General features: G+C 41.1%; 1 protein-coding gene across 4 annotated transcripts in view; it reads right to left on the bottom strand.

The window, feature by feature from the left end:
• Positions 1-14,644, bottom strand: part of HERC2 (HECT and RLD domain containing E3 ubiquitin protein ligase 2) — a 214,175-nt gene that overhangs the window by 15,170 nt on the left and 184,361 nt on the right. For all 4 annotated transcript variants that reach the window (XM_047772566.1, XM_047772568.1, XM_047772567.1 and 1 more), the window contains 5 exons: positions 11,268-11,482; positions 3,569-3,746; positions 2,897-3,058; positions 748-839; positions 404-543 (listed from right to left, as the gene is read on the bottom strand). In XM_047772566.1, the coding sequence (XP_047628522.1) occupies positions 404-543; positions 748-839; positions 2,897-3,058; positions 3,569-3,746; positions 11,268-11,482 (787 nt within the window). The remainder of the gene's footprint in view (positions 1-403; positions 544-747; positions 840-2,896; positions 3,059-3,568; positions 3,747-11,267; positions 11,483-14,644) is intronic.

Genomic DNA, 14,644 nt, shown 5'->3' with positions numbered 1-14,644 from the left:
GTCATGTAGCACCTCTGCCTGGCACATACTCAAGTTCTAGACTCCACAGAAGAAAGCAGGTTTCAGCAGAGACCACACTATTTGCAAACATATGAACAAGGTCTCTTTCAATTAGGGGATGATGGGAGCACTCCTGAAATCCAAGTTCCCAGAAGCCAGCCAAAGGCCAACCTTGTTAAGTGGGCCTTTCTAGGGACAGCAGGACCAGGGCTGCTCTGTTAGCTCTTCTCTGCACATTCATGAAACATTCACAGGTATTAACACCAGGGGCTGAAGCTGATGAGGGCCAAAACCACAGACGTATCCCCTTCCCCCACCATGTCTTAGAGCCACGTACAGTGGCCCTGAGCGGACCTCTCCAACCCAAAGGACTCCAAACTACAACCTGGGGCCTCCCACCTACCGTCCTCAGTGCAGCACACACAGTGCAGGGAGCCGGTGGCAATGGCAATGACTTTCTTCCCCTGCAGCCCCTGGACCTGCCGAGGTCTTCTAACATGGTCGTCAGATCCGTGGCCCAGCCTGTGATAATCACCTTTGCCCCTATGCACAAGGAAATGTGGAACTGATGAGGGTGGGGTCATCTCATTTGCCACCCTGCCTCACCCTCCTGGAGCATACACCGTACTGCAGGACACAAATCACAGCCTGCCACAGGAGTTACATTTCAATTACACAAAGCAGCAAACATCACTTCAAATTACCAATCTGGTTTTACTGGGATTAAACAAACAGAACCTTGCTTACCAAGTATAAACAGCGCCAGACTTGGTCAGGGCAACAGAAAACTGGGATCCACATTCCACTTTAACCACTCCGAGGCCTGTAAGAGAATCGATCTAGAAGGGAAAACAGTCAATTAGACATTTAGTCAAGGTTTTTGCTGACTGCTACACCCATACAGAGCCTGAACTAAATCTAATTAAAAAACTCTGAAAACACTTGTTCCTCTGTCAAGTACCGATTACAACTTAAAACCCTAGACCATGTGAGTCAGTATTCTCAGAAGGAACAGGAACACCTGGCTCTGAGGGCACACGGGCCACAGATGGCCAGGGGTCCATGCTGCCCCATGAGACCTGTCAAGTTAACACTGGAAATGAACATGTTACAGCTGAAGGCCTGTGACAGCTTCCCCAGAATTCACTCTCCCAGTTCCCTTTCTCTTGGTGGTGTGGTGGCCCCATTCTCCAGCAAGCCCTGCACTTTGTGTCCACCCTCCAGCCCTCCCCGATACACAGGCCCCCAGGGGAGGAACAGCAGGTAACAGGGTAAGGGTGGCCAAGAAGACCCAGGTTCTGGCCTTAGACACTCCCTAGCCATTTGCCCAGATTAATCCAATTAAACACAACGCTGATCATGCCATACTGGAACTCACTTAAAGCCCTGCACACTCTCTGGTCCAGACCTCTCAGCTAGCTGCTAGAGGGCTTGTTGGGGTTCATTTTCCTAGCTGTCATCTTTCCTCACCCAGTGAACTGTACTAGTACCTGTGAATGTTTCCAGACTCAAACTCTCACATTTAATTTTAAATTTAAAATAAACACAACCTGATTCTCCTAATTTGTTTTCTTCTCACCCTACCCTTATCACGATGATATGACCGCCCTCCCCCGCAATGCCCTGGAAGGTGCAACGCCTTTTGTCAAGAGCCTTCTTAGCATAAGAAAGACCACAGCAAATTTTATAATAATGTGGAAACCATAAGTTACCCATAATGCAGTTAAAATACCATATACTTATAAGGGCAAGTAGCGATAAGGACAAGGAGGCAGCCCTAAGCCTCAGGGTTTTTGGAAGTACCTGCCAAGGACGCCTTAATAAGAGGGGTATCTCCTTTTGGCCACAGTCCTGGGGCACAGAGACACAGGCGCTGTCTCCTTAGCCAGCGCCAGCCAAGGCCACTCTCCACGGTGATGGGAACGTGCTATGTCCACACTGCCCAGCACAGAAGCACAGACGGCTCTGAGCACATGAAATTTGGGCACTGGAGTGGGGAGTGAATGGTGATTTTACTTCCTCTTACTTGATTTAGGCCTAAACTTAAGTAGTCACATGTGGCCAGCGGCTACTGTTGTAGGCAGCACAGCTCGGCAGTCCCAGCTCAGGCGCTCCATCTGAGGGGCCTCTATTTCACACATGTGGTCTCAAAGCCCCAGTAAGAGAGGATGCTGAGCAGAGACAGCTGCCAGTTTTCTTTCATAGCACTTACAACCCTGAGTTCATAGCCAATCACCTCAGGTGAACAGCCCTGCTGAGTTGTCCTACTGTAGGCCACTAGGTAGTCAGCATGTGACCTGCACACACCAGTCAACTTAACTTCTGCCAACTACCCGTTCATGAAGGCAAAATAGTCAGGATCACACTGTAAAACCACCCAGAGCTGCTCAGCTCCAGTGGAGAAAAGCAACCTGACCCTGAACCCAGGCCAGCAGCCTCTTCTCTTGGCTTCTCACAGGATGTCCACCTCACAGCCTCTGGCTAAGCCAGGTGCAGCCCTTCAGCCAAACCTAGCACAGTGCAGAGCTGCAGGCCTCTGTAAATTGAAGAGGGTGAATGAGTTGTCAGCCTTTTCCTCAGAGAGGTCTAAAGGGTAAATAAAACCACAGGCTGTGTGGTATCCCACTGATCATAGACATTTCCCAAGAAAGCACAAATAGTACTTAAGTATCTTTATGCCTCTGGACCTATCACTCACTTGTCATCCAATTACCCATTACACCTTCCGCGAGGACATTAAAGATGAAGTTAGACTACTCCCAAGAAGCACACGATGTGGAACAGGGCATGAGCCCAGTAGGGCCCTGGGCACGTGCACCATGGATGGTGCCCGTGAGCAGCCTGAGCTCCAGAAAGACCCCACACCCGAGGGCCCCGGCAGTGTCAAGAGAAATACCTTCATGGGCACTTTGCAGCCGTCGCTGCCTCCCCTGCCCAGTTTGCCATAGTCCCCGTCTCCCCAGGACCAGACAGTATCGTCGTCTGTGAGGCAGAGGGTCTGGGCGTCCCCACTGCCACAGGCAACATCGACCACGCGGTGACCCTGCAGTGCATCCACCTGCAGAGAAGAGAGACACTGAGGTTATTTGACCACAGCAGGAAGGAGGGTCTCCCCCAGAGAGGCTAAAGTCCTGGGGAGTTTGTGTGTGGGGGGGTTAGGGGGTGGGGGGAAATGCCTGTTTTAAATCTTTCTTACTAATCCTGTTAGACAATACGGAAGACACCCTCAGAGATGTGAACAAGCACCTTAGCTGCAGGAGGCAGATCTCGGCATCCAGTGCCAGTCCTGCCACACAGCAGGCCAACACAGCAGGCCTTCCAGAAGACAAAGCCTCTAGCTGGACACCAAATAATATTTACTAGTGTGGATAAAAGGGCATTTCAAATTCCATCCTGTTTCAATGACCCATGGAATACATACTAAGATGGTTTTTATTCCCGCCAACAACAAAACTGTTAACTCCGAAACTAAAAAGAATCCAGAACAGGAAGCACTTTTGATTTTTAAAAAATATAATGACAATGGCAAGCCGCCCCACCAGGCCTTCCAAGCCCAGCTCCTCCTCACCAGCTTTGGCTTTAACTGGTCCTCACTGTCACTGTGCCCCAGGCGGCCGTACCGGCCTTTGCCCCACGTGTAGAGGTCCCCAGCAGCGGTGACACAGGCACTGTGGGCTCCACCAGCAGCAACATCAACCACCTCAATTCCTCTCAGAGACTCAATGACACGAGGACGATCACAAGGACTGCAAAAAAGGTCACCAAATACAATCAAAAAAGTTTAATTCTTAAATTTTTTTTGGCCACCCTGTGGCAAATGGAGCTCCCAGGCCAGAGGTCAGATCCAAGCCATAGCCTCTAAGCCGAAGCTGGATCCTTAACTTACTGCTGCCAGACCAGGGACTGAACCCACATCCCAGCTATCCCAAATGCTACTCATCTGGTTGTGCCACAGCAGGAGGTCCTAATTCTTAAATATTTTAAAATTATTAATATTAAGCTTCTGGCTTGCTGCTCACTCATTCAGTGTACACTTCTCAATCTACATCCTCCAAGTCAAGTGTTAAATCAATCAGGAAGAATCATTCAGAACTGAACTCGAAATTACATAATTCCCTACCATCTCCTTTATACAAGCTGCAGGGGCTGGAAGACTAGTACTTACAAATGGGTCAAGTCTGGCCTGTTTTTGTAAGGCCAGTGATCTGAGAATGCATTTTACATTTTTTAAGGACTGTAAAACCAAACAAACACACACCTTGAAAGGGAGTTCCCACTGTGGTGAAATAAGACTGGCAGCATGTTGGGAGTGCTGGGATGTGGGTTTGATCCCTAGCCTAGAACAACGGGTTAAAGATCTAGCACTGCCGCAGCTGCAGCTTGGGTCACAGCATCGGCTCTGGTCTGATACCTGGCCAAGGACTCCATATGCCAGGGGCGGCCAAAAAAGAAAAAACAAAAAACACAAAAGAAGCGTATACAACAAAAGCTGTATGTGGCTGGCCTAAAATATTATTACCTCTGGCCTTTTAGAGAAACACATTGTCTGCCCTTGCTATAAATCAACTTTTTATTTAAGGAGTTTTCTGGTACGAATGTCAACCAGTCTATGCTGTGGCAAGCACTGAAAACAAACTTCTTACTATTGCATTTTCAAAGTTCTTTATAATAACTTTGGATATAAGACCTCAGTCAGATATATGACAACGAATAAGCTTCCCCAGTCTATATCACGTCCTTTTCATCTCTTCAAAGTGTCTTTCAAAGAGAAGTTCATGATTTTTACAAAGTCCAATTTACCCTATTTTTCTTTACTGGATTGTGCTTTTGGAGTTCTGTCTAAAAATCTTTGTCTGACCTTAGGTCACAAAAGTTCCCTCTCATGTTTCTGTCTAGAAGTTTTCAGTTTTAGGTTTTAGATTTATGACTACGAATCATTTTGAGTTAATTTTTGATAATGGTGCAGGATAAGAATTTAGGTTCAAAGATCAAGGTGTTCCCTTAGGCAAGGCTGAATCTTTCAACTTCTGATATTTGGAATTTAGGCTGCAGTCCAAGGTTTGGGGTGGATCACTGAGTGCGCAGCACAGTCGATGAATTTAATCAGACTAGAAGAGAAGAGTAGCCACTTGGTCCAGCTGGAAGTAGATGAAGTCTTTGGCTTAATTTTGGACATTAATGGTGCAAAATAAGAATATAAGTTCACTGCCTGTCATATGGTTATCCAATTGTTCATAACCATTTGCTGAAAAGACTATCTTTTCTCCAATAAATTGTCTTTGCACTTTTATAAATCATTCATTGCAAATTGTGAGAGAGAAATCAAGTTTCATTTTTCCATATTCGTTGTGTCAGTATTTATGAGCACATTTTTGGACTTCTATCTTATTCTGCTCCACTGGTATATTTCTTTTACACCAATACCACAATGTCTTACTTTATCTTTAAAACGAGACTTGAAGTTAGGGAGTGCCAGTTTTCCAACTCTGTTCTTCATTTTCAAAGTTGTTTTGACTATTCCAGGTACTTTGCATTTCCACAAGAATTTTAATTTGGGAAAATTCAACAAATCAACAATATTGGAGTCTTCCAATCCATGACCACAGTATACTCCATAATTTTAGGACTTTTAAAATTGCTCTTAGCAATATTTTAGTTTTTTTCTGTACATTTTCAATATCTTTGGGTCAAATTTATTATTATTTCAATTTTAGGGGAGGATACCATAAATGGTATTTTTATATTTCAATTTTTGATGTATATGAATAAAGACACACAGTTGACTTTTTTGATGCAAAAATATTACTTTTATTTGCCTACAACTGGCCTTTATTTATTGATTTTCTATCTTGCAACCCTGCTAATCTTATTAATCCTAGTAGTGTTTTTGTAGATTCTACCATATTTTTCTACATAATCATATAATATGTAAATGGACAGCTTTAATTCTCTGTCTGATCTGAAGTACTTTTATCTCTGCACAGTTGTACTACACTTGCTAAACCTGCAGCACAATGGTGAATACAAGCAGTGACAGCAGATGTCCTTGTCTTGTTCCTAGAGATAGTGTTCAGTCTGTCACCAATAGGTACCATAACGTTAGCCCTAGGTTTAACAGAAATGGCCTTTTATCAAGTTAAGGAAATTCTCAGGAGTTCCCCTGTGATGCAGCAGGCTAAGGATCTGGCATTGCCGAAGCTGTGGCACCAGGGTTCAATCCCTGGCCCAGAAATTTCCACATGCTGGGTGCGGCAAAAAAAGTTAAGGAAGTTATCTTTCATTCTCAGACTGCTGAAGTTTTTTTTTTTTTTTTTTTTTTTTAATCAGAAACAGATATTAGTTTGCCAAATGTTTTTCTGCCCTCCATCTACTGAAATAATCCATATGATTTTTGTTTTTTACATTGATCGATTTTCTAATGTTAAAATGATTAGTCAATTTCTGACATAAATGTCATTTGGCCATATTAAATTATCAATTTTACATAAATTTGTGGGTTCAATTTTTATTATGAATTTTTACATCTACATTTGTGAAGGATATTGGTCTGTATTTTACTAATAACACTAGAGTCTGACTGTGATCTAAGAATAAAGCCATCTTCAAAAAAATGAATTGAGAATTCGCTCAATTTTCTGAAACAGTTTGTGAAGAAGTGGTATTATTTGCTACATCTGTGGGAAATTCAATTTCTTAAACAGATCCAGGGCCATTCAACTTATCTTGTTTTTTCTGAGTGAGTGTTAAAGAATGTATATACTTTGAGGAATTTGTCCATTTCATCTAAAAAGTTGAATTTGATGGTATCAAGTTGTTTTAATATACTTTTTTTTTTCAGTAGCTGTACATTCTGTGGTGATGAAAACTCCCTCATTCCCAGTGTTGCTATTAATATGTGTGTGTGTGTGTGTGTGTGTTTATACACATAGTTACAACAGTTTAGATGGAGGTTTATCAATTAAGCTGACTTTCTCAAAGAACCAACTTGTTTTCTTTTTCTCTATTTTCTATTTTCTACTTCTTGAAGTCTTGCTCTAATCTTTCTTAATTCCTTTATTCTTCTTACTCTGTCTTTCTTATTCTAGTTTCTTAAACTAGAAGCCAAAGTCATTGTTTATAGACCATTTTGCTTTTATAAAAAGGCATTTCATGCTATAAATTTCCTTCTAAGTACTGCTTTTGGTGGATCCCACACATTTCTTCTTTGCTGCATCCAGAGCATGTGGAAGTTCCTGGGCCAGGGATGAACACAGGGGTACAAGTATCTTTTTCAATTATAATTTTGTCTGGATACATGCCCAGGAGTAGGATTGCTGGATCATATGGTAATTATGTTTAGTTTTCTGCGGTACCTCCATACTGTTTTCCATAGTGGTTGTACCAATTTACATTCCTACCAACAGTGAAGGAGGGTTCCCTTTTCTCCACATCCTCTCCAGCATTTGTTATTTGTAGACTTAATAATGATAGCCATTCTGACCGGTGTGAGGTGGTACCTCATTGTAGTTTTGATTTTCATTTCTCTGATGATTAGTGATGTTGAGTATTTTTTCCATGTGTCTATTGGCTGTCCACGTTTTCTTAGGAGAAATGTCTATTTAGGTTTTCAGCCCATTTTTCAATCAGGTTGTTTGGTTTTTGCCGTTGAACTGCTGTTTGTTTTCTATTTGTCATATCTCTTTACTCCATTTCTTCTTTTTCTGATTTCTTTCAAGTATGTTTTATGATTTCACTTCAACTCCTTTGTTGTCTTACCAGATAAAATTTTTGGTTGTGTTATTCCAGAGGTTGCTTTGGGGAGTGTAGAATGCATCTCTAACAATTACAGTTTAGTCTGGGGTCATGCAGTACAACACCATGTATGGTATAAGAACTTCACAACTATATAGGTCCACTTCCTACAGTATCAGCCTTTGTGCTACTGCTGTCATATGTTTTACTCCTATATATGTGTGTATTTTAAGCATCTCAATTCATTTTTATAATATCCTAAAAATATTCTATTATCTTTTTTTTTTTTAAGATCATTTATTTATTTATTTTTTTGTCTTTTTGCCTTTTCTAGGGCCGCTTCCCGTGGCATATGGAGGTTCCCGGGCTAGGGGTCTAATGAGAGCTGTAGCTGCCAGCCTACACCAGAGGCACAGCAACGCGGGATCCGAGCCACGTCTGTGACCTACACCACAGCTCACGGCAACGCCAGATCATTAACCCACTGAGCAAGGCCAGGGATTGAACCCGCAACCTTGTGGTTCCTAGTCGGATTCGTTAACCAATGCACCACTACGGGAACTCAATTATCTCTTAAAGAGATTTATATAAGGGAAAACATCATGTATTAACCCCATGTAGTAATTTTCTCATTCATGTGTATAGATCTTTGATTCCATCTGGTATAATATTCCTTTGAAGTAATTCCTTTAAGATTTTTGTTTTGCAGATCTGGAGGTGTTGAATTCTTTTAGCTTTTTATGTCTCCCTAAGTCCACCTCAACTTCATTCTCTCTCTTTTTGGTGAGGGCCGGGTTAAGGTTCTGGCATTGTCACTGCTATGGCACAGCAGTGATAATGCCAGATCCTTAACCCACTGAGCCACCAGGGAACTCCTCAACTCCATTCTTGAAAATATAACTTCATTGAGTAAAATAATCTAGGCTGACAGTTATTTTTACTTTCAAGTACATCTACTGTATTCTACCTTGCATTATTTCTTATCAGAAATTCACTATCATCCTTTATCTTTTATTTTGCACATAACTTGTAATTTTCCCTCTGGCTGCTTTAAAAAATTTTCTCCTTATCAATGGTCTTGAGCAATTTGATTACGATGTGCCTTGGTATAGTTTCCTTCATGTCTGTCTTGCTTAGGGTTCTCTGAGCTTCTTGAATCTGTGCATTTGTAATTTTCAACAAATTTAAAATTTTTTTCAAACATTATCTCCTCAAAACCCCCATCTTCATCACCTTTGGTGACCCTAATTATGCATATTATAGGCCATCTGAGGTTGTCCCCAGCTCAATGATACTACAGCCTTCTTTTTTTTTTTTTTTTTTTTCCTGTCTTTTTGCTATTTCTTGGGCCGCTCCCGCGGCATATGGAGGTTCCCAGGCTAGGGGTCGAATCGGAGCTGTAGCCACCGGCCTACGCCAGAGCCACAGCAACGCGGGATCCGAGCCGCGTCTGCAACCTACACCACAGTTCACGGCAACGCCGGATCCTTAACCCACTGAGCAAGGGCAGGGACTGAACCCGCAACCTCATGGTTCCTAGTCGGATTCATTAACCACTGCGCCACGATGGGAAATCCTACAGCCTTCTTATATATTCTTCTTTTCTGTGTTTCATTTGGATAGTTTCTACTGTTATGTATTCAAGTTCACTGGCCTTCTACAATGTTTTCCATTAAGCCCATGTATTGTATTTTTCATGTCAGACATTGCATTTTTCATCTTTGGGCTTTCATTTGGGTATTTTAATATCTTTCAGTCTCTACCTAACATGTTCACGTTTTTCCTCTGGTTTATGAAGATATACATGTGGTTAAAATAACTGTCTCAATGTTCTTATCTAGTAATTCTATCACTAAGGTCATTTTTGGGTCAGTTTCAGTTGACTGATTTTTTTCCTTATTTTACTTTCCTACTCTTCTGCATGCCTGACAATTTTTTTTACAGCTTTATTGAGATAAAACTGACATATAATATTGTATTAAGTTTAAGGTGCACAATATGATTTGATAGATGTAAATACTGTAAAATGATTACCACGATAAGGTTGGTTAACACATCCACCACCACACATGTTTACTTGTGTGTGTGTATGTGTGTGTGTGGTAATAACATTTAAGATGTACATTCTTAGCAACTTTCATGTGTACAATACAGTATTGTAACTAGAGTTATCATGCTGTACATTAACTCCCCAGAAATTATTGATCCAATGATTGGAAATTTGTACCCTTTGAGCAACATTTCCTCACTTCCCTATCTCAGCCCCTGGTGCCCACCAATCTAGTCAAAGGGTTTTTCATTTTGTTTCTTTTGCTCTACAGAAGCTTTTCAGTTTGATGGAGTCCCTCTTGTTTATTTCTGCTTTTTTGCTTGCGATTTTGGTGTCATATACAAAAAAAAAAAAAAATCACTGGTAAGACTGATACTAAGGAGATTTTTCCCTATGTTTTCTTCTAGGAGGTTTATGGTTTCAGGCCTTAGAGTTAAGTCTTTAATCCACTTTGAGTTAAATTCTGTAAGTGGTATATGATAGAGGTCCAATTTCATTCTTGATTTGAATATACAATTATTTCCAATCCTTCTGAAGAAACATATGCCTGATGATATCTGACTGGATGGACACTGCAAAGTCTACCTTGTGGGTGGCTTGATGTGTTTGTATTCGTAAACATATTCTTGAGCTTTGATCTCTACAACATGGCTAAGTTACCTGTCAATAGTTTAATCCTTTCAGGTCTTGCTTTTTAGCTTTGCTGGTAGGATCAGAAAAGTTAGTCTGTAGTTAATTTCCCCCCTTTTTGTGCAGCATCTAACCAGTGCTCTGTGAATGATGAAGTTCAGGGAGCAGGCACTACCTCTGCCCTCAGTGACTCTGGGGATATTCCTTCCAGCTCCCCCAAGGGTGTGGTCCCTGGGCCTCTCAGATATTACACGTGATTTCCATATATGTGATTGTCAGTATTCTCTTCTGCAGAGCTCTGAGTGCACTTTACTGCCTGTTATCCAATGTCCTAAAATGGTTGTTGTTCCTTATATTTTGTCTGGTGCTGTAATTCCTTCAGATACTAAGGTCTCCCTACCACTCCAACTTAGCAGGTAGTTTCATCACTTTTAAAAATCTAGTAGGTTTGGCTGCTTTGTTTAAAAAACTAGGCCATTACACTGTGTGTCCTTTTCCCCTCAGTGCCATCTCCTCTGTATTTAGTTTCAACATTTGCATGTTAATAAGATGCCAACCGTTATTCAGTGGATAATCAAGGGAATGGGACCTGGGGAAAAGGACAAAAGGAAGCAAGCTCACCACACTTAGTAATCAGAAATCAAAACTCAGAACTGATCTCCCCCTACAGAGCAGTCATGTAGGCAAGCACAAATATTGTCACATGAACTTATTTCTACTAAATCAATCATTAAATTTGAGAAGATTATTGCAAATGCTGTCCTGAAAAACAAACTGCCAATATACTACACAAGCATAAATACAAAGAAACAAATAAGGAAAACTTAACACTGAAAATGATGTTTTAACATAATACCTTCTGTTGCCATGCCCCAGCTTTCCATCTTCTGCCTCGCCCCATGAATAAACTTCTCCTTCTGAAGAGAGGGCAAGGCAGTGCTTTCCTCCCGAGTTCACGGCTACTTTCTTAATAAACACATGCTGAATGGACTCAAGCAACGTTGGGGTGGATACCGACTCTGTCCCTCCAATTCCTAGTCTACCGCCAGCACCATACCCAGTGGCATACAGCTAAGAAAATAAGTAACATAAGCATCAGATTTTTATCTAAATAGCCCTCTATTTTAGTAAATAAATCCAATCAGTAGGCTAGACATTTTTATCACAGAAAAATGAAATCTGAAACTAAAAATCACAGGAATGTTTAAGTTTTATTTTTGCTTTATCTGATCTCTAAAAATGAAAGAAAAAATGATAGAAAATATATTTTGAAAACATGGTCTTTTCCCTGGAAGCATTTCTATTTTTGTCTAAAATACCAACAATAAATACCGAGAAAAACAAAAAAGATTTAATAATCTACATAGGCAAAACCCAGATAAGTAATACCCACAGAAATACCCATAGGAAAATTATGAAGATATTTAGTATTTCAGCAAGGCAGCACACAAATCACACAGCAGAATATATTATTTTTCCTTCATTCTAAGTGAGTAATTGATTTGGACCATAAAACATCTTTATCTTAAAGAAAAAATCAGGACTGCCATTTTCAAATGCATGTCAAACATCCCCCCGTAACAATTAAAATGCTGCTTCGTATTGTTTCAAATGTGTTGCAGCACTGACACAGCAGTCAGGAAATTTCAAGGACTAAAATAGGAAGTGAAAGCAAGAATTTAGAGAGATAAGCGAACAAAATCAGCTTTCCCAGGAAGGTTTATGGATCTGGAGTGCACAGGGTCTAAGGTGCCAAGCCTAAAAAGAGACTCTGTAAAGAGGAGAGGCTCTGTATCACTCACTCAGACTGTCAATAAGGATGAAGAAGCAAAGAAATAAGTTGCTTTTCTCAATCTCAGGACTGAATGAGAGGCTGGGAAATCTCTTCTGAGAATTCACAACCACAAAGGCTGATCGCTGAGTTGGTTTCAGTCTGAACTAATACTACCTGTGATCTAAATTCCATAGGTAGGGAATTTAATTTACAATGGCTTAGGTTGGTGGTATCCTGGGGTTATAAATTCTCTTTTGATGAGTGGCTGCAAGCTAGGCCTCCAAAAATTTTTATATAAAATTTTCCAAGTTAAACGGTCAGCTCATATTTTTAAAAATTCCCATTATCTAAAAGGAAAGAAGGTGCCATGAGAGTCAGCAGGAAAAAAAGTCCACTATTACGTTTAAAGGAATACAAGCTTGAAAATATCCCCAAGGAAAAATAGACTATAGGATAACCTAAAGCAGAACTTCCGGAGTTTAAAAAAATACAGTTGAAGTTAAAACCCTGACCTATTGGAACTCTTGTTGCTCAGTGGGTTAAGAATCTGACTCGTATCCATGAGGACATGGGTTCAATCCCTGGCCTCGCTCAGTGGGTTAAGGATCTGGCATTGCCGTGAGCTGTGGTGTCGGACACAGACGTGGCTCAGATTTGGTGTTGTTGTGGCTGTGGCGTACGCCAGCAGATGCAGCTCTGATTCAGCCCTAGCCTGGGAACCTCCATATGCTGCAAATGTGGCCCTAAAAATAAATAAATAAATAAATAAATAAAAAACCCAGCTGTATTAAACAGCAGATTATAAACAGGTGAGGAAAGATTAGACAACTAGAAGATGGAGCTAAAAAAGTTATCCAGCATATGGCACATAAAAGTAAAGAGAAAAAGAATAGGAAAAAAGAAAGAATTTGGGATAGACCTCCTCACTTGAACATCAAAGAAAACTCAGAGTTTTAGGTAGAGAACATGCAAAGAATACAGGAGAGAGAATATTTGAAAAAATAATGTCTAAGAATTTACCAGGGAGTTCTCACAGCCAGGAAGCCTACCCATCCTCCCTTACCATTCAGCAAAAACAAAACAATACAAAAAAGGCAGGAAAAATTAAAAGAAATTGACATGTAAACATGTCATAGTGAAACTGTACATCACTAAAGACTTTTAAAACAGCTACAAAGAAAAGATGTATTACCTTCATGTGGGTAAAAATTAATCAGATTGCTGACAACCCAGCAGAATGAAGGCCAAAACCCAGAAGAATAAAACTTTTAATAGACTGACTGAAAGTAATAGTGAACTGAAAAGTTTATATGCTAGACCAGGGGTTGGTAAATTCAAAACACAGGCCAAATCTGAGCCCACCACCAGTTTTTTTTTTTTTTTTTTTGTCTTTTGTTGTTGTTATTGTTGTTGTCATTGTTGTTGCTATTTCTTGGGCCGCTCCCGCGGCATATGGAGGTTCCCAGGCTAGGGGTCGAATCGGAGCTGTAGCCACCGGCTTACGCCAGAGCCACAGCAATGTGGGATCCGAGCCACGTCTGCAACCTACACCACAGCTCACGGCAACGCCGGATCCTTAACCCACTGAGCAAGGGCAGGGACCGAACCCGCAACCTCATGGTTCCTAGTCGGATTCGTTAACCACTGCGCCACGACGGGAACACCGACCACCAGTTTTTATAATTAAAAAAAAAAAAGAAAGAAAGAAGGAAAAGAAAAAAAAAAGGAAAGTCTTATTAGAGAACAGCTACCCCTATTCATTTACATATTCTCCAAGGCTGTTTTGTTACTTGCAACAGAGACCAAGCTACATGACTCCCATAGCCAAAAATACTATCGTACCATTTATAGAAAATTTGCAACCCTAACCTAGAAAAAGGACAAAATAAACATTTTTTAAATAAATAAACAAAACAATCAGAAGATTAACCAACAATGGACCCTCACTAAAGGAAACTGAAAATATATGCTTAAAGTAGGAACAAAAAATGATGGCAGGAGTTCCTGTCGTGGCGCAGTGGTTAACGAATCCGACTAGGAACCATGAGGTTGCGGGTTCGGTCGCTGCCCTTGCTCAGTGGGTTAACGATCCGGCGTTGCCGTGAACTGTGGTGTAGGTTGCAGACGCGGCTCGGATCCCGAGTTGCTGTGGCTCTGGCATAGGCCGGTGGCTACAGCTCCGATTCGACCCCTAGCCTGGGAACCTCCATATGCCGCGGGAGCGGCCCAAGAAATAGCAAAAAGACAAAAAAAAAAATGATGGCAGATAGAAGATCTGAGACAATAGTGAGCAAAGATGTGTATAATATGAATAGATCCAAAAAATGCATTGTGTATATAAAACAAAAAAATAATAATGGCTATCACTGGGGTACAGGTTAATGCCAAAACACAAGATAATGAAGGGTCAGCCTTTGTAGTATTGGGAGCAGTATAGAGAAACCAGTTAACTTTAAATT

The sequence above is a fragment of the Phacochoerus africanus genome, chromosome 3 (assembly GCF_016906955.1).
Source record: "Phacochoerus africanus isolate WHEZ1 chromosome 3, ROS_Pafr_v1, whole genome shotgun sequence".
Classification (NCBI taxonomy): Eukaryota; Metazoa; Chordata; class Mammalia; order Artiodactyla; family Suidae; genus Phacochoerus; species Phacochoerus africanus.
This window is presented reverse-complemented; position numbering and strand designations above follow the sequence as displayed.